This window comes from Gossypium hirsutum, chromosome A05, assembly GCF_007990345.1.
Source record: "Gossypium hirsutum isolate 1008001.06 chromosome A05, Gossypium_hirsutum_v2.1, whole genome shotgun sequence".
Taxonomy (NCBI): domain Eukaryota; kingdom Viridiplantae; phylum Streptophyta; class Magnoliopsida; order Malvales; family Malvaceae; genus Gossypium; species Gossypium hirsutum.
The window spans coordinates 40,950,517-40,975,169 of record NC_053428.1 but is presented as its reverse complement, the minus strand read 5'-3'; the positions used below and the strand labels follow the sequence as shown (position 1 = coordinate 40,975,169).

The 24,653-nt window shown below is 34.1% G+C and overlaps 1 protein-coding gene across 1 annotated transcript; it reads right to left on the bottom strand.

The window, feature by feature from the left end:
• Positions 1 to 22,224: 22,224 nt before the first annotated feature.
• On the bottom strand, positions 22,225 to 24,411 carry LOC107961038 (uncharacterized). The gene is made up of 2 exons (XM_016897284.1): positions 24,250 to 24,411; positions 22,225 to 22,497 (listed from the first exon to the last, which is right to left on the bottom strand). The coding sequence occupies exons 1-2, from the start codon at positions 24,409 to 24,411 to the stop codon at positions 22,225 to 22,227; spliced, it is 435 nt and encodes a 144-aa protein (XP_016752773.1).
• Between the last annotated feature and the right edge of the window lie 242 nt (positions 24,412 to 24,653).

The following is a 24,653-nucleotide window of genomic DNA, read 5'->3' as shown; positions in this document are numbered from 1 at the left end:
CCATGACGTTAAGGTGTGGCAATGGCGGTATGCATGTCTAGGATTGGATCCGAAGAGAGCTTGGTACTTAAGCAGTCCGATGGACTCACCACCTCTTTTTCGATTTCCTACCTGGTGCACAACTTCCATTGACTTTAACCTATAATTAAATTATCTTTTAAAACACTAAGTAAGTTTTTCTGGATCAACAATATAAAATGTTTTGAACGATTCGATGTGGCATGTCGGATCCGGTCATAACGTCTGGGCTGGGTTTGGGGTGTTACAAACCAGCTAACACAACTGCTAACCAGTTGGCCAGACAAAGGAAAGGGTCCTATGGTCAATATTGGGATGACAATGAAGATCCTCTCTACCCCCTTGGTTTACCCCGACAAATGCTCGGGCACAACCCGAGGTGTACACACGAAGGCCATTTGTTACAATCAGACCCCAACAGTTTCAGGCAAGTGATTCGGTGCCGATGAATTACTAAGCCGGCTCAGACTCTAATCCGGGGGATAACTCAATTAATCCCGTTGTCCCCAATCTTAATGGTATGAAAGAAATAGAAAAGACAAGGGTGGAGCAATTGAAATAATTGGAATACCGATGCAAGTGGTTAGAGGAAAAGTTCAAAGCAAAGGAAAGTGTTGACTAAGGGTGTTCAGTCGGTTAACTGACCCGAAATACCATTAACTGAATTAACCGACCACTTAAAAATTTTAACCGTTAACCGAACCAAAATTTTTCCGATTAATTCGGTCGGTTAACCGAATTAACCAAAAATTATATGTTTTTTATTTTTGGTTAAAAATTAACCGAATTAACCGAATTAATTGAATTAACCGAATTAACTGAATTAAATCACTACATAATTAAAAACATTACATAAGTCTTTGAATCACTACATAATAAAAAACATTACATAAGTCTTTGAATCACTACATAATTAAAAACATTACATAAGTCTTGAAATTAACACATAATTGAAATGTAGTTCTTTAATATTCTCCATTTGTATCCATTTCTTCTCTCGAAAATATCTCCATTTGCATTAAACCTACAAAAAAAACATTTAGCATATAATAGAAATATACGCATTTAAAAAAATCAAAAAATACAAACAAACGAATAGATTATAAGTTAACAAGAATAAGAAAGTAAGAATACCCTTCAACTCACGAAAGCTCATGAATTTAGGGTAAGCTCTGATGCATTCCAAGAAAAGTCTAAACATTGAATCAATTAAATAAGTAGGAGTGATATGGTAAAAAATTGAAACAATTAAAATAAAATAATAAATATATCATTTTCAATCTTTGTCAAGCTCTTGGATTTGTTCTTCAATCTTTTTTATGTCTTCTTGTGATAATGAATTTTGAATTCAATCTTGAGTACACACAAGAGCTTGTACAATTTTAGGAGTTAAACAACTCCTATATTGATCAAGCACACGTCCCCCAGTGCTAAATACAGACTCCAAAGCAACCGTAGAAACCGGTATAGCTAACACATCTTTGGCCATTTTTGAAAGAGTGGGAAATCTAGGGCTGTTCACTTTCCACCACAATAAAATATCAAAATCTTCAACAAATTCCTCATTAGCCTCAGCTAGATATTTATCCAACTCAGATGTTTTATCCTCACCACAAATTTCCAACTCACGCTTTTTATACAAAGCTTGCATTCACCTTTTCATTTTTTGTTGTGGTTCACCGAGAGAAACATGTGTTGGCACACTCGATTGGCTACAAGTACTATGAAGTGGAGGCTTATACTCATCAAACAATTCATACAAAGATTCCTTCAATTTTTGCATCATTTCACAAGCTTTTTCAGAACTAGACATTTCACTAAGTGCAAATTCAAGATACTTCAGTTTTTGTCTAGGATCTAAAACACAAGCAACAAACATAAGCAAATTCATCTTATCAATATCACCCCAATACTTATCATACTTCTCTTTCATCTTGATGGCCATAACATTGAAATCAACATTACTATTTAACTGAGCATCTCGTAAAAGAATATCAATTTCAGAAAGCTCATCAAAAAAATTATTGGACGTAACATATGAAGTGCCAGATATATGCAAAGTGACTTCATAAAAGTGTTCCAAGAAATCCCTCAAATTTCTAACATTATCCCAATCATCCACACTAGGCCAACCCTCTCCCCTTTCAAGTTCAGCACTAAAGTTTGTATCTTGCTCCTCAAATCTCTCAAAAGCTCTCTCAAAGTTCTATGCAGTGTCTAACATTAAGTAGGTTGAGTTCCACCTAGTACAAACATCAAGACACAACATCTTCTTGCACTCTATCTTTTCCACCACAACACACTCCTTAAATTTTTGAAATCTAGCTGGAGATTGTCTCACATATCTAACAGCCCCCCTAACACGTTCAACAGATTTATTCATTTCCTTTAAGCCTTTAACAACAATCAAACTCACTGTAACACCCCAAACCCGGCTTAGACGTTATGACCGGATCTGATGCGCCACATCAAAGCGTTCAAAACATTCCGTATTACTTAGTTGGAAAACTTAGTTGGCGTTGTAAAAGACACTTTTAAAAGTATGTTAAAGTGAATGGAAGCTGTGCACCAGGTAGGAAACCAGGAAGAAGAGGAGGTGAGTCCGTCGGACTGCTTAAGTACCAAGCTAACATCTCGTATAATTTTGAGAAAACCATTTGGTTAAGTCCATCTTAAGAAAATGATTAAGGTTGAAAACGTTTGCTTAGCGGAAGTCTTACTCGTATTCGTGTTATTTTGAAATCACTTAATGTTTTCGAAAACGCATCCTAGAGCTAATCTATTTCGTTAGTTATCATAGATCAGTTTTATCATAATAGAATTAAATAATAAAGAAACAACCCAAACCATAAAAATAGTTAGCAGCCTTATTACAAAAAAAACCCAAAACCATAAACAAAAATATGGAAAATCTAGTTCACCAGAAGAAAACGAATTTGTAGAAAACGTGTGGCCACTCCGAATCCCGCCCAGCTCCAGGTCCACCAACTAGGGCTCACCTGCAAGGATGGAAGAAAAAGGGGTGAGTTTGGGAAAACTCAGTGTATACAGAAACCCATCCAAAGCCCAAATCAGTTCAAACCCATTGGGCCTAAGCCCCATTCAGATAACAGTACACAGTGGACCGAAGCCCTTTTCAGAATACAGTAGCAAGGCCTTAGCCCCTTTTTACATAACAGTGTGGCCCATAGGCCCAGTTCAGTAACATAGGTAACAATAGTAGTAATGCATGCAAACCCATCTGGGGAGACTACTCAACCCACCAACCGCTACACTGCCCCGTACCAGCCCTACACTCCATGTGGGGAATATCTCAACCCACCCAGCCCTACACTCCACAGTTGCAGCAACGCTGCTCAAATATCAGTAAGTTGAGGCAAAGCCTCCAGTACGTGGATGAACCACTTTCAATACTTCCTCCATCAATACCCCAATCTCATGCAACAGATATTAATAAAGCATATCATGTACAATACAGTATTAATCAATCATGCAGTTTAGCTAATTTAAACCCTAGGGGTATTTCAGTAATTATGCTCTTTAGGGGTAATTTCGTACTTACGCAACTACACAAGTTATTTCAGTAATTTTTAGGTGTTTTATTTAATTTGGTTCCACCATCTAACTAACATGCTACTTTGCCCATCTCTTACCCATATTGGTCCGTAAGCCCATTGGGCCCAGTTTTGGCCCATCGAGGCCTTCTTTTTCCGAAGTACGTTAAGACGTCACACAAACTTACTTACCACCTTGCAGTGCTAGATCTAACAATTACTCTACATCTTTGAGAGCATTCGCATACTCACAAGCCCATGAAATGCCGAAATTTTGGCATTTCGACTTTTACCGAATTGAACTAAGAAAGGGTGTTCGGTACACACCTGATTCGCGACGACTGCTACTGAGATCTCTTCCGATGTCCTACAATTGATTAGCACAATTCTTATTTACAAACCATAATCATTAAACCCCAAAACTTACTTATCCATGATCGAACCATGTCCCTAAAAGCCTTTGAAACCTTACCTTTTTGCCAAAATCGATAGCTAGCTCCGAATCCGATTGCTCCAACAACCCACGCCTTCAATCCAACACTTAAGAAGACACTAATCATTGACAGAAAACGTCAGTTAAAAACCCTTAGAGCCACATGCCCAAATCAACAGCCTCCCTAGATTTTAGGGACTTTGGCTTTTCCTAACTTTATAAAATATGACCAGATCTGAGATGATGAACACTTACCCCTTACTCCTCTTTGATCTCCATGCAATTTGATGCAGATTTATCTTTCAAACGACGGTAGAACTCGACTCCCAAAGTTTTGAAGTTTCGGCTATAAGCCCCCAAATCTATGGTTTTTCGGCTTTTGGGTGATGAAGGAGATGACAATGTGGAACTATAACCTGGATGTAGAATTGCCGAAGGTCTCTAGAGTTCAGAAAGAATAATCGTTGATTAATGGAAACACAATGTTAAAGGGTTTGGCTCTGAAGAAATCGGTACCTGTAATGTGTGTTCAAGATTTTGGCTTTTATGGATTCGGCAAAAATATTGATGAACAGCAGAATTGATGAATAGTTTTGAAGAAGAAAAATAGAAAAAGAAGAATAGGGGAAGTGGTAGTTTCGACTAGAGAGGAAAAAGAGAGAAAAGAAAAACCCTGTGATGTCTGAGCAGAAAGGAACGACACCACTCAATACCCTAGGTGCCGAAATACTAACCTCATAACCCTTTACTGATTTTTCCCCTTTTAATTCCCAAAATTCGGCCAACTCCTAACCTCTCTCCTAATCCCTTAAATCTCTCCCCTTATCACTCCTTAATCCAAGCATTTGGACTGATCCAAACTCTCCTTTAGCAAAATCCACTTGGACTCCAACACTACCCCTCCTGCACTTAAAAATAAATGCATCTATTTGTCAACACAGGGAATCGATCCCATGCCTCCCTCAAAGCTCCACACGCCACTTTTTTAGGAGCCTAGTGGCGTCACCCTGGCCACTTTACCAAAGCTCTTTTTCTGATGCAATTTGCCCATAATTCTATACAAGGACCATCTAGCCAGAACCCCTAACTCCTAAGTCCAAAAATTCAAAAATTCAACTGGGTTTTGACCAATACATGGGCCTTCTATAAGCCCATTTACCTACTCAAAATATTAATTTCACATCCGAATACAAAATTTTAAAATCTTTACAAAATATTGAAAACCGCGAATAAATCCGAAAATCAGGATGTTACATTCACAATGTGTGCCATGCATCTCATATGAAGATATTTACCATTTTGAACTAAACCCCTTCGAGGGTTAAATTTCTTTCTCAAATAACCAATAGCAACATCATTTGAACTTGTATTATCAACAGTAATAGTAAACAACTTATCAATCCCCCAATTCAACAAGCATTTCTCAATCACCATCCCAATGGACTCACCCTTATGACTAGAAATTGGACAAAAGTTTAAAATCTTTTTATTCAATTTCCAATCGTTATCAATAAAGTGAGCAGTGATACACAAATAATTAACTATTTGCAAAGAAGTCCATGTGTCAGTAGTTAAGCAAACTCTAGAACAAGAACTTTGCAAAAGTTGTTTTATCTTGACCCTTTCATCTAAATACAATTTATAAACATCCCTAGTCATAGTAGCTCGTGAAGGAATATGAAACCTAGGACATGCCACAAACATAAATTTCTTAAAGCCTTCACTTTCAACAAACTTGAAAGGTAATTCATCAATCACAATCATTTGTGCTAATCCTTTCCTACATGCTTCTTGATCAAATCTCCAAGTTGAAGGATGCCCTTCCCCCCCTTCAACTCCCTTTCTAGGTAAAACTAATTGTCCTTGACTAGTGTCAACAACATTGCTAGGATTTTTCTTACATGAACCAATATGATATTTCAATAACCCTGTACCATTTTTTTTCATATCGCAACAAAATTCCTTTTGACAATAATTACATTTAGCCTTACTTGCACCCTAACTATTAATAATCTTAGTGAAGTGAGACCAAACTTTTGACCTTTGAGGAGTGGCTTTTCTTTTCCCAGTAGTCCCCTTTGCTTGGCTTGAAGCTCCAATTCCCGAATTTTCAAAATCTATCGAAGTAGGAGGTGTAATACTACCCTCAATAGATGTTGGTTCGGTGGACATTCTGCAAGAAAAAAAATTATAGAATAAATTAAAATACATTTATAATATTAAACATATTTTGATCATTTGATGTTGAGTTTTAGAGAAATAAATTCTGCTTTTATCCATGTCTAATAACTTCTTGCAAACAAGAAACCAATTTGTTAAAAAAATAGTTAATAGGATAATGCAGGCACATATATTAACAGCCACATAATTTTTTTTTCAACACATACGTACAAATCTCAATGAATCAATTAATCTTAAAATAAATAATTTACAGTTAATAAGATAATTTACCCTTCGACAACAAATAAAAATAAGCAAAAATTACAACAATAAATAATTGAATCTTAAACTAAATAAATTTAATTAGAAGTTTGTAAATAAGGAAACAGTAGTACAGTACCCATAGTTTTTCCATGAACTTTGACTATAAGTATTAAATAATGAAACTGTTTTGATTATGTGTTATATATAATAAGATTTGTGGTAATACTCAAGTTTCTTAAATTGGGAACAAAATTTATTGATTATATATATATGTATATGATACTTGAATTCGAATTTTTGATTAATACAAAATTATTGATTTTTTGTCAATAGGCTTTCGTTTTAGCCATGACACTTGATACTTAACAATAAAAATTAAAGGAACCTTTGAGGTTTTTGTCAATAGCCCCAAGCTCAACGGTTTGGCATACTCATCATTTCATACAATAATAAAAATTTATTTTTTAGGTTTATACTTAATAAATTGTATATTGAATATTGATACTTGATTTTAAATTTTAAATACAAATATGATTAAATATCATTATAAAAATATTAAATAAGATCATAAAATATCTCAAAAATCAAGAAAACAAAGAGTTTTCTTACCTGGAGTCGAGTACAGGTAACAGAGCGGCTTGACTGCTTCGACGACAACACCAGTCACCACTCGCTAGCGGCCAGCCGTAGCTCAAGGTATTGAAGGTTTTACCGTTTTGGGAGATTTTGAAAGTTTTGAGAGATTTTAATTTTGCAATTAGGGATTTGAAACTTTGAAAGGTTGGGGTTTTTTGCTTTCTGTCAACAATAGTAGTGACTAGTGAGTGTCTATCTATGTTTTTGTTTTATTAGCTTTTACTTTTATTTTTATTTTTATTTATTATTATTTGTAATAAAAATTATTGGGTTGGGAAATTAGGTTGGGTAATTGGGTTGGGTAGTTGGGTAGTTGGGTAGTTGGGTTTTAATATATTAGATTGGGTTTTTGTGTTGGATTGGGTTTGGGTAAATAGTAAGTTATTTATATATTATGATTTTATTTGTTATTTTTTGGTTAATCGAAATTTTTTCTGTTAACCGACCGATTTCGAACCGAATTAACCGTTAACCGAAAATTTAAAAAATGATTAACCGACCCTCGGCTGAAAAATTTGATTAACCGACTGATTAATCGAATTCCATCATTTAACCGAATTTTTTCAGTTTTACCCAAATTTTGCACACCCCTAGTGTTGACTATCACTGTGGAATCGGTGCTAAGAATTTGAGCTTGGTTCCGGACTTAGTGCTTCCCCCCATGTTCAAAACTCTAGAGTTTGAAAAGTACAAAGGGACTAGCTATCCCGAAGCTCACATCAACATGTTCTGCAGACGAATGGTAGGCTATGTCAATAATGACCAATTATTGATTCATTGTTTCCAAGAAAGTCTGGTTGGGGCAGCATCCAAATGGTATGACCGATTGAGCCATACCCAAATCAATTCATGGAAAGATCTAGCACAAGCTTTCATGAAGTTGTATAGTTACGTGACGGATATGACTCCTGAGAGGATCACCTTGTAGAACATGGAAAAGAAACCGAATAAGAGCTTCCGACAATATGCCCAAAGGTGGAGGGAGGTTGCTATACAAGTCCAGCCACCTCTCCTAGAAAAAGAGACTACGATGCTATTCATCACTACTTTAAAGGCTCCATTCATCACTCATATGTTGGAATCGCCACAAAAACTTCTTAGATATAGTGATAACCGGCAAAATGATCGAGAACGCGATGAGAAGCGACAAAATAGATGCAGGGGAAAGTACTAAGAGGTCAGCTCTAAGGAAGAGGGAAAATGAGATAAACAACACGAGCACATATGACAAAAGTCATTCCAAGTCACTCACTATAAACCAACCGAAGACGGTAACTGCCAACCATCAAGCGCCTCCAAGACAAGAAGAAAAGTTACAGTTCACACCTATACCTATAACATATGGAGAGTTGTATCAGAACCTATTTGATGCACACATGGTGTCCCCTTTCTACCTAGAACTGATGCAACCTCTTTTTCCCAAATGGTACAACGCAAATGCTCAGTGCGAATACCATGCTGGAATCATTGGGCATTCAATCGAAAATTGCACCGAGTTCAAAAAGCTAATTGAAAGATTTATTAAAATGGGGATTGTGAAGTTTGACGGCTCATCTGCGTCTAATGTAGCTGGAGTTCCACAATGAAGAGGGGCATGAAGTCCAAGAATGCATCGAGTTCGGGGCGTTGGTGCAAAACATGATGGAAAATAAAGAAATTGAATTTTACGAAGATATCGAAGGCCCGGTGAGAACGTTGGGGAATCTAAACATTAACAACGTATCCGAAGAGGGAACCGGGGAATAGAATTTTCCAAGCGTCTGCCCTTACATACTTAAGGGTGTTTTGAACAATGGGACTGTGGAAGAGATCCCTACATTTTTTAGAGCTAACTCAGAGTAATGTTCAAAACACACTTATTGCTCTAAGCCTAGGAGTGATGAGAATCTTTTTGTGAAATAGGCTTATGTTCAAAATCTTTATTTCAATAAAATGCATCTTTACTATCATTTTGAGCAAATATTCTTTCATTCTTTCCATTTCATTCATAATCATACTATACAAATAATTATTCTTTGGACTCTCTGTCAAATATTCTTTTATTCTTCATTCATGACCATACCATATATAACTATTCTTAGATTCATTTATTCTTTGGAATATTCCTTCGTATCTACAACAAGTCTCCAGATATCAATGACATGAGCGACACTGCTACTGACCCAGAGTTTCCTTTTGAACAAGATATGTGCCTAGAAGGATCTCATAACTTTGAAGATGATGGAGATTGTAGCCTATCTCTTGATTTGTTAAGGATGGTAGAATGACCCTACCTCACAAAGGGTCAATGGACATCGCGAGCCTAAGAGAAGAGAAAAATGTGAAGATCGGAGCCTATATCACCTCAAAGACAAAGCGAGACATCATCGAGTTATTTCAAGAATTCAAAGATATTTTCGCATGATCGTATCAAGTTACGCCTGGGTTACTAAAGATGTGTGGGTGCTTTTAATGCTAAAAAGATCTTAGAAGAGGTCCATAGGGGTGTCAGAAGAACACATGCTAATGGCTTTAAAATGTTTAGGCAAATTAGGAGGTTCGGGTACTGTTGGTCCACCATGAAAGGGGATCACATCAATTATACCGTAAATGCCAAATTTATGGAGACAAGATTCATATGCCTCTTTCATAGACTTTCTTGATATGAGGCACAGATGTTATTGGGTCAATCTCTTCAGACACTGTCATCTTTATGTTCATCAATTACTTTGCTAAATGGGTGAAAGTAGTTTCATATGCCAATGCTACAAAGTCGACAGTCATCAAATTCAAATTCAAAAAAAAAAGGAAAGAAAGAAAAATTATGTGCCGACACTGAATGTCAGAAAGGATCATATCCAACAATACACAACAACATGATATCAAAAGTTTGCAATCTATTCAAGATCAGACGCCATAGCACCCCAAAATGAATGGTACAGCAGAGGCAGCCAAAGAAAAAAAGATCATGGGGAAAATGACCGAGACTTGTAAATATTGGTATAAGAAGTCACCATTTACCCTCTATGCTTACCGATTGTCAGCCAGGACCTTTGCCGAGGCAACACATTTCTTTTTAGTTTATGGGATTGAAGTGGTTTACCCATTGAAATCTAGATTCTTTCTTTCCAAGAATTAAAATCGGATGAAGTAGGATGGATCCAGTGAACTTAATTGAAGAAAAGAGGTTGAAAGTTACCTGTCATGGTCAAACGTACCAAAAACGAATGATGTGAGCTTACGAAAGAAAGGTTTAACTTAGAAAATTTCACGAGGGAGACCTGGCGTTAAAGACGATCCTTTCTCTACAAATGGAATTCAGAGGAAAGTGGATGCCAAACTTGGAAGAACCTCATACAGTAAAGAAGGTCTGTTCTAGAGGAGCATCAATATTGGCCGAGATGGATGGTAAGGACCTTCCCAATCTGGTGAATTTAGATTCAGTCACATTTAGTATTTTTTTAAAACATAAAAAAGGAAAAGAAAAAGAAAAAGGAGAGGCCAAGGAAGAAACCCGCAAAGGGCGCTTTGAGACCAAAGGGGTTTTGAATTGAAAACCCATAAAGGGCAATTCAAATAAAAAGTGAGGCACAATGTAGTCTTGCTATGCTTGAATTAACAAGGAGGGGCTATGCTACATCTTGGGGCATCGATAAAGTACTCTAGATCTGCTAAACACATGTCGAGCTCAAAATGGTCCTCAAGAAGTTCGTACAGAGAAGCTCAGGCTACGATATCTAAGGCACCTAGTTTTCATCTTACCCATATTGAATTTGTTATCCTTGATTACTGTATTCATTTTGAGCTAAGCTCCCAACCAATTTCCTTTTTATTACATTTGCTATCTTTGATTAACTTACTCATTTCGAGTTAATTTCCTTCTTATTACATTTGCTATCTTTGATTAACTTATTCATTTCAAGTTAATTTCCTTCTTATTGCATTTGCTATCTTTGATTAATTTATTCATTTCAAGCTATGCTCTTAGTCAATTTCCTTATTGTTCATTGTTATGATCTTTTTCAAGATTTTGCATTGAAATAATGATTAATGGACTAATTTCAAGATTTTGCATTGAAATAATGATTAATGGACTAATAAAACTTTCATAAAAGAAGTTATGCATATTACTCTAGAGGCTTCTAAATAGTACATGAACCTGAAATAGGACTTTTGTTTAGAACTCACCAAACCTAAGGGTTGGAAATGTTTGAGAAAGAGGAGTCTAAATTGTAACTATCTCTTCGAATTTTCTATCAAAAATATCAGTTGAACGAGGAGACAAGATATTGCCTCGATGATACAACCTCGACGAATAACGAGTAAGCCAAGCATTAAAATGGGATCATCCTTGAAAAAATGGCATTCTACATTCTTGCATACACATCTAGTCATGTTACCCAGATCAATTGATTGAAGAAGTCATATGTCCTGTACCCCTGAGCTACAGTGGTATGAATTGAAGAAGATACAAATCCTATACCCATAAGTTGCAGTGGGATGGATTGAAGATGATACACATCCTATACCATTGAGTTGCAATGGGGTGGATAGAAGAAACCACAAATTTTATCTCCTTGAAGTTGCAGTCGAGCAAACCAATTAAGCAAATGGTGATTATTTCTTCGAATTCTCTGTCAAAGATACCAGCTAAGCAAAGAAGGAAGGGTAACACATCAGTGACAGAACCTTGATGAATGATGAGCAAGACAACCCAAATATTAAAAAAGGGATCATTCCATAACATTCTGTATTCATGCAAATATCATTCATATGCATCTAGTTAGGAGCATTCGATTCATTCTGATCATAGCATTCTAATCATTTGGCATAAGCATAAGCCCATCAAACAGATTTTACAGGTCCTGTTCTCTAGAGAACGACGTAACAGACCAGTGAAACCACATATCCTATACCTCTAAAATTTTAGTAGGTCGAATTAAGTCATCATGGCGAATCTTATCTCCCTGAAGTTGCAGTGGAGTAGATTGAAGCCACAAATCTTATCTCCCTGAAGTTGCAACGGAGCAGACTAAAGACAGTGAATCTTATTTCCCTGAAGTTGCAGCGGAGCAGACTAAAGACAGTGAATCTTATTTCCCTGAAGTTGCAGTGGAACAGATTAAAGCTACAAATCATGGTGAATCTTATCTTCCTGAAGTTGTAGTGGAGTAGATTGAAGCCACAAGTCTTATCTCCCTAAAGTTGCAGTGGAGCAGATCAAAACCATAATCCTTATCTCTCTGAAGTTGCAGTAAAGCAGGATAAAAAAACACAAACCTTATCTCCCTGAAGTTATAGTGGAGCAGGTTGAAGTAGCAAGTCTTATCTCCTTGAAGTTGTAGTGGAGCAGAAGTCTTATCTCCCTGAAGTTGCAGTGGAGCAGATCGAAGTCATAATACTTATCTCTTTGAAGTTGCGGTAGAGCAGGATAAAGATACACAAACCTTATCTCTCTGAAGTTGTAGTGGAGCAGGTTGAAATTACCAATTCTTACCTCCTTGAAGTTCCAGCGGAGTAGATTGAAGCTACAAGTCTCTTCTCCCTGAAATTACATTGGAGCAGATAGAAGCACTAATTCTTATACCTCTGAAGATACAGTGGATTGAAACGAGGTTACTTGAAGAAGACGAAAAGAAGCGCCGAGACTCAGTAGGTCTAGGTAAAATTGACCCTTTTATAGTCTTTGCTCCATTCTCATTACACGAAAACGAGTAAAGAGGGGCAGTTGTTGAGGCCCAATTTCACCTGGGCTTAAGACCCACAAAATAATAATAAACAAAAATAAAAGCACAAATTTTCTTACAGTCTATTACAATATGACAAGCCCAATTTAAAACCCAAAACTAATAAAACCCTAAGACCCAATTACATTGGCCCAAATGGCCCAAAGCTCAAACCATGTTTGCAGCAAACCCTAGCCCTTGCACCGCAGCCAACTCCCCAGCGTACGGTCTCCTTGTGCCGCAATCACGACCACCTCGCCACATCCGCACGCCCGTACGCCTCCGTGTCGCCTTGTACCTGCAAATTAGGGAAAAACAACATCACAAAATGGCAAAAAGAATGTATTTTTCTTTCTTTTTTATTTCAGCTATATAAAGCTATACAAGGTTGTAATTTTTTTGTTACAGAGAGAATACACACAAATATACAATCATCAGAATCAAAAGAACAAAAGTTTCGAAGGTTTATTTTATTTTTATTATTTTTATTTCTTATTTTGGAATGAATGTGTAGAAAAGGATAAAAATCCTACCTTTAGGTGCCTCTTCCTTTGTTGTGGGGTTCTCCGGCAACCCAAATGTTATAAAACCCATTTGGGTTCCGACGAGGGTCGGAAAAGCAACGAAAATGAAGGCTTCCATTCGTGATTTACATTTTTTTCCTCTTTTGCTTTCTTATTTCCATTTTGAATATCCTAGATTTAGATTTTTTTTATTTTTTTAAAGATAAAAGGGAAAGGGTTTGGAAAGGGCTTAAAAAAGGACCGGATCCGAGCGCCACGGCGGGCCATGGTGGAGAGCCATTGAACCCCTTTGGCCAGCCCCAAACCCTTTTCAGAGAAAAAATGGGGAAAGCAATTTTTTTTAGAGCAGAGACTAAATGAATTTTTATCAAAAAAATTAATTTTATAAGCTTGTAAAACGACATCGTTTTGGTTCTTTATTTTCGGATGCTAAATAGCGCCGTTTAGGTGCCAAACCTGTGACCCGACCCACATAGGCCTCAGGATCCGCGTATTTTCTAAAAGTGGGCGAATATTCATTTCAGCCCTTCCGCATTTTCAATCTGTTTTTATTTAGTCCTTTGTGTACTTTTTTATATTTTAAATCGAACCACAAGATTTGTTTACCTTTTCAAATTAGTCCGTGGCTCGCCGATTCCCGGGGGAAAGGACGTGTGTCCAAGGATTGGATTTATTGCACATTCAGTCCTCGTACCTTTGCGCGGGTTTCGTTTGAGACCTGATTCTTTTTTAAATTTAACCCTTTAATTTTATTTTAATCTCAATTCAATCCTTGACCCTATACTTTAAACTTTTTTATTATATATTATTTATTTTAAATATTTTTACATATTTATTTATTTTAAACTATTTTATCTATTTTAAATTTTTATGTTATTTAGTTTATATTGTTTTATATGTTAATTGTTTTAAATTTTTTGTTTATTATTAAACTATTTTATATATTTTTAATAATATTTATTTTAATTTTTTTACATATTATTTATTTTAGACTTTCTATATGTTATTTTAAATTGTTATATATTATTTATTTTAAGTTGCTTTATTTTATTTTAAATTGTTTTGTATATTAATTATTTTAAGTTGTTTTATACCATTCACTTTAAATTTATTTTATAATATCTATTTTAAACTTATTTCTTACGTATTATTTATTTAAAATCGTCTAATTATTTATTTTAAATGGTTTTATGTTATTTATTTCATTAATGTTGGTATTTAAGTGACATATATTAAGTGATCATTGCCATTGTGTGTATTTTGATTTGTATATTTGTATTTTTATACCAGTGTCATTCATTTGTATATAATATTGTACTAACATATTATTATTCCATGCTTGCAATTATGCTTTTATTTCTTATTATTGCATCGTGATTATAATTTTAACTTTTGCCCAATATCGATTGTCTTTTATGTTTAAGTAAACAAAACAAATATATTTTGAGTCGGTTTTATAATCGCTTATTTGAAAGCTTCTCAAAACAAGACAATATTTCGTATTTGGAAATTCAAGAAATCGTGCCCTAACGTGATGGGTTTCAATTTTCCGTTGACCAAATAACCAAATATCCTTTTAAATTTCAATGCATGAGTTTTGAAAATCATGAGATGATCTTGGTATCGAGGGTTTGAAATATTGTATCCTAACGTGTTGGATATGATATTTTATTCCTTCGGAACAAGAGAATATCAATATCTAATTCGAGTTATCCAAACATTTTTTAAAAGGGATTGTATTTTAAAATCTTTTCAAATTTTTGACATAGGATATTAATTAATCAATTAGGTACCAATTTTGGGCGTTACGAGGGTGCTAATCCTTCTTCGTACATAACCGACTTACGAATCCGTTTTCTTGAATTTCGTAGTCCAAAATCGATGTTTTAATAAAACAAAATATTTTACAAGGTGATCCGATCAAACCTAAACAAAAAGGATTGGTGGCGACTCCATATTTCGTTTTAAAGTCGATCTCCATTTTTTAAAATAAAAAAAAATGGTTTCGATACCTTGATTCGCACATTTCTTGGTTATTTTTCTAAGCATGACATAGAGGATACAAATGTCTTACAAATAATGGAAGATTTATCATCTCTAGATATGTTCTATTTGATGAAGAATCATTTCCTTTTGCTGTACCACATAACATACCAACTCAGTTAGCCCAATTCAGACCTTTTGTTAGAGAATACTGTACAATTGTAACTAGCATAACTATTAGGGATTAGATAGCTAATTTATTTATTTATTTATTTTATTTCCTTTCTAAAATACTTACATTTGGTTATAAGTTTTGTTGTTATTTGGGTGTCCATTAATTACAAGTTTTTCTACTGTTCGAGTAGCAGTTCGTTACAAACTTGTCGGATTTTTATTGGACGAGCTCTACTGGGGACTTAAAAGAGTGGAACCAAAAATTTAGCTTCGTAAAACCTAGGGTTTTATGTTCTAATTTTTGTAGATATTGTATTTATTTGTTTAAGTTATTGTAGTTATGCTTGATTTATATTTATTTGTTTACTGCATATATTGAAAATGATCTTCCTCCCGGATCAGTCCTTTTTAGGAGAAGTGATTCTCTGTGCTGTTGTGAGACTCCGTAATGGCTAGAGAAACACTTCATGGTAGTTTAAGTACCATGAAATTTGTGTGTTCATAGCCTCCCCATTACTCATAGGAAATATGACCACCCAAAGTTGAACCCTTTGGTTTGAAACCTGTAACGGCAAGGAATAGTGGAATGTTGTCCTCCATGATATTGTTAAATTACGATTTGGGTTCCCTTTATATTAATTTTTTTCCCTTTTTGGAAACTCTATAGTTAAATCTTTAAACCAAGTATTTAGGGTTTATATGGAGAATACAGAGTAATGGAATGAAGTCTAATTATTACCTAGTAATTACAAAGAATTGTAATTCTCTAAATGTATTTAGTTGACAGAGTGTAATTACATCATAATTCTTGTTTGGTAGTACAAATTATAATTGCATAGTTATATTTATATTTTTAAAAAAATTATTAATTACTATAAAAAATATTAGTACGGTAAAAATAATTTCTAAATAAGTAACAAAAATTAAAATAAAATCATCTTATCTATTATGTTAGTAAAAAAAAGTAGATAATAATACGATTACTAATAAAAATAATAAAAAAATAAGCATCATATGTTGTTTTATTTAATTGCTCTAGTGCATATTTATTGGGTTAATTCATCTTTAATATTTAACATATGCTTCTTAACATTATCTTTTAGTTTTTGACCGAGTTCATCATCATTTGAATTTGTATTTGAAGATGCATCATTAAGATTATCAAGATTTTATTCTTCCATATACTCTTCAAAATATATAGATCATCTCAATTCCACCTATGATTGAAATTATAAAATATGTAACGTGCTAATACGATCTACCTTTGTTTATATTATACTAAAGTGATGCTAATATGAGAATATTTAGTTAGAATAAAAAATGTATTTTCAACCACATTTCAAAGCATTGAATGTGTCAAATTAAAGAGCTCGCGAGTTGTCTATGTGGTTGTGTCTGAAACCATTCTCTTTAATGGCATCATACCCCAGGGGCATAGCTAGAGGGACTAGCAGGGGCCCCGTCCCCTAAAATGAAAAATTTTTATTTAGATCCTTTAACTTTTTTAAGATTTTAGATTAGTATAGGTAAATCTGTACTTTGACCCCCCTAAAAATGATAAAAATTTGATTAAGTCATTTAAAAATTATAAAGATATATACTATTAAAATGGTGAAATTACATTTTTACCATCGTAAAAAATACAATTTAATTTCACCTCCTAAAAAAATTTCATAACTTCGCCCTTATATACCCCACAATATGGTGTAAAAAAATATTTTTTATTTACATAATTAGAACCAATATTATAATATTTAGTTTCACTATTCAAATAGGTTGTAATTTTAATTATAAAAACTTATATAAACTTAATTTTGAAAAAAGACTTATACTAGATTATATCACTTTTTATAATACCCAAATTAAATCAAAATAATATAATATTTATTATATTTAACCTTTATAAAAAAAAGGTTTTATAAATAGTTGGAAACTTTCATAACACTTCTTATAAATAATATAATTTTTTGTCATTACTTTTTAAAAGTTAGTTTTATAAATAAGTTAATATAAAAAATATAGCAATTTTTTATGAATAAGTATATTGTTTTTATAATATATAAACATAAATAAATTATGTCTATACTTGACCATAAATTTTTATAAATAAATATATTATAAAAAATTTATAACATGTAAATTATTTTTTTAATAAACTTTTTACTAAAATTAAAAAAAAAGGTTTTAAATAATATATTTTTAGTATAATTTTATAAAATACACAAATTATTTTTATAATATAATTTTTTTGAATTGATATTATAAGAAATTGTTTACCATAGTCATCCTAAATGCTCATACATGTCATGTTTATAATATAATTTTATAATTTGTATAAAAATAATTTTTTAAAATTTAATTTGAGTGTAATTATTTGTGTAATTACCCCAATTCTCACCCACCCCTAAAAATTGCAAAGTATAATTAGGATGTTCCAATTGCACCTAATTCGGCGAGATCCACCAATTACAATAGTTATTCAAACATGTCATTCTTATGTAATTACAAATAATACACTCAAATTTAATTATTAGGTAACTTTCCAAAGACTAGTGAAAATAAATTTTAAAAGCATTACCATAGGATAAACTCAAATTCAACTAAAAATGCTACAAATTAGGAAGAAAAAGTTGATTTATCATTCTCTTATTAAAAATGGATAAGAATAACATGAAATCGCAGTTTCTTACATCACCTCTTTCTTGTAAAAATGGAACCTAATTTTAGGACACACGAAGGAACATTTATGTTTTCTTTTATCTTTTCGCCCTGTATTCCTTTTATTTTGATTTACATCTTTGTATCTTTTATGCTTTTATATTAATTTATGTCTTTTTGCTTGTCTTTAATGCTTTCCACAATAACAATTCATTAATTTCTTTTGCATTTATGTATTCCTGGTGCATTTTAAGATAAAATTCTTACTTATTTCATGAATCTTCACATTTGATTCATCCATTCTTATGATGCATTGAAGTATACTTTTACTCATATCATTGCATTATATTCTTTTGCATTCGTTCGTTCTTCACATTTGAACGCCTAATCTTTAAGAAATTTCCAAAACAAAGTTCAAGGATAGCTCACCCTTATAATACTCATTTTCAGAACCAAAGTAATGGCTGAATAACAAGTTACCACAATTGACAAGATTGAAAGTCCCAAGAAAAGTTAGAAGAACAACTGAACAAGTTTATGGAAATGGTCACTAACTAATCAAAAGGGAAAAGGAAGGCAAATGAAGAGGTTTCTTTTCATCAACACCCCATGGGGGAGAACACCTATCCATCGTTTGGGATGATACCTCCCACTGCCCAACGTTTATTCTAAGGATTCAATGCCGCTCCTCCAAAGGTGAACACTGAAACTTTTCATGTTCTAAATTCTAGATAATTTAAGAGAACTAGAGAAACTAAATATGGTTGAGTCCAAGATAGGCCTGCAAAAATGAGTCTAATTAAAGAAATATGTAAAGCAATTGAAGGTCTCTTCATGCATAGAGAATAACTACGTTGATGTATTTTATACTGTGACTTTGCATTACTTTCTAGGAATTGAACTCTTTGACATACCACGCTAGCAAGCAATACCCATTTAGTTGGAAAATCAAATGCATCCAACTTCCGTTTTACAAAGATAAACTTTTGTTTATCGAAATGTAAGTTATTACATTTTGCAAAAGAGGTTCATGTTGAGCATGAACCTTAAAGATGTCATTCCCCTCTGATGTTTTTGCAAACTAAGATATATCTTCTGAAATGCACTCAACATTGGCTCCTAACTCCGATTACAGAAAATGATAAGAAAAGTTATAAATGTCCACCAGGCATTCCCCGCCAATTGGCCAGGAGCAAGATGATATTCGCTCAATGCATTCACAAAAGAAAAGATTCATGGTTAAGCCTCAAGTAAATGCAAAGTAAAAAATATCCTTTCTCCATGGCCAGGCTCCTCAATCACGCACCTAGGCCCGTTAAGAACAAAAAATTCAAAATCGGGAATTTATATTTCTAAACCTCTTACAATCAACAGTTGCCTCATATCATCAAGGCTGGAGTGGAATTTAAAGATATTCTCCTCAATGGAAACTTCAGAATGCCTATGTTTTCTACTTTATCTTCTTACTAGGCTCGTTGTTAATATTTTTCGGCCTTAGACAAAACAATAAATTGGGCCCATTTTAAAAAAATTATAAAATATAATACGATAAAAATTGAAAATTTTTTGAGACCCTAGGAGATGAAGCATTTATGGTGAAAAATTGAAAGCCTTAGACATTTAATTAAATTATTTTAGTATGAATTTTTTTCCCACATTAAAGGTTGAATTTGTTTTTTCGGATTCCTTCCAACTCTAGGTCAAGTCCTTTTTTTGTAATTTATTGGTGAGTTTTCAAGTCTTTTTCTTGTAATTTTTATGTTTTTAAGGTCGTGAGAGCTTGATTTAACTAGCCCATGTACCAATTTGTAAAACTACTATAGTTTTTAAAAGATTCTGTTGATGAACGCTTGAAGAAATTTGTAACACCCCAAACTCGGCCTAGACATTATGGCCGAATCTGGAAATGTTATGTAAAACAGTTTCAAATTCGACTTTAGCTTTTTGAAAAGCAATATTTATCTTTGTTACTTAAAAAGCTCGCTTTATTTAAAACGTGTTTGTCATCGCTTTATTTAAAACGTGTTTGTCATACTTATTTAATTAAAACCGTTGTTTGTTTACGTTTTTTGAATAAATTGAATATTTACAGCGGAAATTCTTAGAACGTTAAGTTCATTTTCTCGAAAACAGTTGATTGCAGAAAATATTTTTTTCGTAAAGTCATTTTATCGAGTATCATGTCAAAAATCCAAAAAAAAAATCCAAAAAAAAATCCAAAACAAAAACAATCACAAATATCCAAAGAGTCCAAAAATTACAAAACTCTCAAATTAGAATTTTAAATAAGTCAAATTTAAGTAAATAGAGTTTATGGAAACATGAACATAATTGAGCTCCCGTCACACCGATCCACTTAAGTCTGAGGGTTACCTGAAATTATCAGACAAACAAAGAGTGAGTTTTTATAACTCAGTGTGTAACTCATAAGAAAACAGATTTTTAGATTTAATCACATGACAGAATAGATACAGACATACATCTTATACAGAACTAGAATCATGTCAAAGTAATACAGATGCAAAAATATATAATCCTACCCCCATCCTCTATACACTCGCTCCGACCATCCCAACACACCATGTGGGGTACAAAACACTCACCCAACCCTACACACCACTTAGTGTCCTTACGACACTTTTCAAAATAATCGCAACAATGCTGCTAGTATAATGGCGAGATATCGCCTCACATAAAATACTTCACTCACATAATATATGTCCCACCTCATAATCAAATACAAACAGAGTTGACAAATACCAGAACTTACATCTCATACATGCTCGTATAACAAACATAGAAAATGCTTTATACATAGCAAAGCATACATATCATATCACTCTACATGAGCATCATACATGTTATACATGTAATTTCATCAAGTTTATATTAACAAATTAACAAGTTTCATGTTTTATAGCATATACAATCACATACAGACCTCACGGGAGGCTTACAGTCGATCGAGATGAATTGTACGACCCTAGGGAAAATTTTAGAAATTTTGGAAAATGGCCTAGACCGTGTGTCACACACGGCCGCGTGGCATCGACAGACCCCAATTTCAGCTTTTTTCATTTGTTATTTTTTGAATTTCTCGTTATACACCTGATTCGGTTTTGAAACCAAAGCAACCACGAGACCCTTGCACCTAAAAACGGGGTTCAATTCATTAACTTAGCGACGATTCACTATACTAATTTGAAGATAAGTATAGTACATAGCGCCCTAAATCGACTCTCAAAATACTATCAAACCTTACCAAAGGAAGAATAGAAATCGTGCGATTCAAGTTGTTGGAGGAGCGCCGACCGTCTTGCAATTCTCCCATAATCAAACATCAAAGAAATTGACACGGAATAAACGCGCCACACACACCCATCTTAACCAAAGTCAACGAATGGAATAATCTCCACATGAATAAAAGAAAGAAGGATAGAAGAAGAAAAAAATTACCGACACAGAACGGAGCAGCAGCAAATCAATACACAACCACCACAAAAATCGCAAAGCACAAAAGACAACAATTTAGAAGAATATAAGAAATTTGGAGTGAATGGATGAAAAAGAAGAAAGCCAACTCTTGAAAATCCATCCACTTAAAACCAACGTGAAAACTTAATGAAGAGGTAGGGGAAGGAAATCTTAGAACGTGAAAAACAATGACAGAAAATCTTGGGATATTTCTCTTTTTAAAAAAAATAAAAAGAAAATAAAGAATAAATCAAATAAAAATAAAGTTTTAAGATAAATGCAACTAAAATGGATTTACCCAAAAACCCAATTAAGTCACACCAGTAATCTCTACTACCCACCTGATAACCACCACTTCCTATGAGTTTAATACCCACACCAACCCCACCAACTTAACAGCAGACTTGAAACAAACAAAATAAAATCACCCACACCCCCACAACGATTTGAATCAAAGAGCTCCACCCACACTGACACTACTCAACTACTAAAACAAGTTCTTATTTACGACAAAATTAGTAAAAACAAAATTTTAAGAAGTTAGGGTGTTACAACTCTACCCCCTAAAAGAAATTTTGACCTCAAAATTTACCTGATTCAAATAGATGCTGATACTGTTGACGAATCAAGTCCTCAGGTTCCTATGTAGCTTCCTTAGTGCCATGATCCGGCCATAGAACCTTAACTAATAGAATAGACTTCCTCCTTAAGACCTTAACATCTCGGTCCAGAATTTGAACCGGCTCATTCTCAAATGTCAAATCTGGTCTAACCTCAATCTTCTCGACCAAAACAATATGAGATGGGTCCAATCGATATCGCCTCAACATAGAGACGTGAAACACATTATGGATACGACCTAACTCTGGAGGTAGATCTAACTGATAAGTAACTGGTCCCACACGTTTCAGAATCTGATATGACCAAATGAACCTACGGCTCAACTTCCCTTACGTCCAAACCATAAAACCTTCTTCCATGGAAACACTTTAAGGAACATATAATCACCCACATAATACTCAATGTCTCTCCTTTTCAAATCCACATAAGACTTCTATCTGTCAGAAACTGCCTTAAGACGGGCCCGAATTAGTCTAAGTTTATCCTCAATCTCAGAAACCAACTCAGGACCCAAAACCCGTCGTTCACTGATGTACTCTTATATTTGACACTTTTTGCTTGTTAATTCCTTTGTCTTATGAATTTTTCACTACTTAATTGGTTGTATTTGATTTATTTCTTGTGTAGTGAACCCAATACTGGAAATGGAAACAAAAAGACGTAATCTGCAGTTTTCTTTCTTTTTATTCTGTCACGGCTGGAGTCGTGGGCACGATGTGGATCTGACGTGGCAAATCAGAAGTCAACACGGGGTATATTCTAGAAACAACTTATCTTGATCTATTGACGTGATTTGAGGGATTTTGGATTTCATTTTCATAATTTTAAAGATATTATCTTATCTTTTTTTGATTAGTTTGTTGATTTGGGAATTTGAAGCCTATAAATACCCACCTTTGGGTAAGGCTAAGGGGATCTCTTGTCTTTTGTTCTTATTGCTACTTTATTTTTTTTTAATAAAATTTTCTTCTTTTGTTTTATTTCTACTTTACTTTATTTTTTTTATGTTTTTACATTATCAAAACATGTTAAGCATGATAATCAATATCATGCTTGGCTAATTTTTCTCAAGCCAAGAGCTAGTACGAATCAATTCCTCGTGTGAGAAATGAATATTTCTTAAATCCCCTCGGGATACATTTTTGCCTTGGCAATTGGCCTTACTAAAATTTTTAAAAGTTTTTCAAATCAAAAAGGATCCGTTGGTTTGGAATCGTTTAATTTTACAGTTGGGAGGAAGGATCGGCCTGTGGCATTTTGACTTCCTATGAACACTCTTAGCGGCAGTCCGCTAAGGAAAAACGAAATCAAAAATGATTCTCGATAAGACAACTTTCGAGTTGGGCTTTTCCTATTTTAAAACTAAGTATTTTAACGGAAATAGACGTGGTTGATTTACTTAAGAATCGACTTTCGAAGATAAACTTGGGAAGATCGGTTACATGAGAGAATAGCAAGTTACGATGGGTTGGGCCTCGTAGACTGTAACCGACATGAATCCCGGAGCAAAAATCTATTTTCGATGATCGTGGGAATTGACGAAACTAGCTCGAGGCGATTCTTATACTCGTGTTTATTCAACTTAATCTTTCATCTTCTTTATTTTATTGCTTCTATTTTAATACATCTTTCTTTGCAATTTTACTTGTTTATTTTATTTTCTTGTTACTTCTCAGATCACTTTATTTTTCTATTTCAGCTCCTAGGTTGAGAATAAGAAATTTAATTAAGAATTCCATTAAACTCCCTGTGGATCGACCCTCTTCCACTATTCTACCTTTTTATTTATTTATATTATTTTTGAAGAGGTTTATTTTATTTTGATAGGCAAAACGACACTTGTCAAAATTGGCGACGTTGCCGGGAAATTTTAATTTCAGCAATTACTGATTATTTTGTTTGATTTTTATGACCAACAAAAACTCGGGGACTCTAGTTCAATATAACCCAGAAATTGAGGCAAGCGCTCGTAGAAACCACGGTTAAACGCTTCGACGAAAGAAGCAGCAAGAGAAAAGAGAACGACAATCCAATCTGGAATCTACTTCTGCGACACCACCATGTGAACCGGAACAAACTCCCAACGAAGGACCATCTCCCAACACCACTACTCCAATAACAAATCCCACGTTTGAACTGGAGCCAATGGCGAACCAAACCATTAGAGAGCTTACCGTCGCCCCCGCCGTACAACAACCACTCTGCATTACCTTTCCTTAAGGCACTACCCCTTTTCAACTCAAAACAGGGTTAATACATCTCCTCCCTACATTCAATGGTCTTCTTAGCGAAAGCCCACATAAACATTTCATCGAATTCCACATGGTGCGTAGTAGCATGAAGTTGCAAGGAGTCTCGGAAGACCAAATCAAACTAAGGGCATTTCCTTTTTCTTTAGCCAGAATGGCTAAGGAATGGTTATTTTACCTTTTGCCTAACTCAATAACCA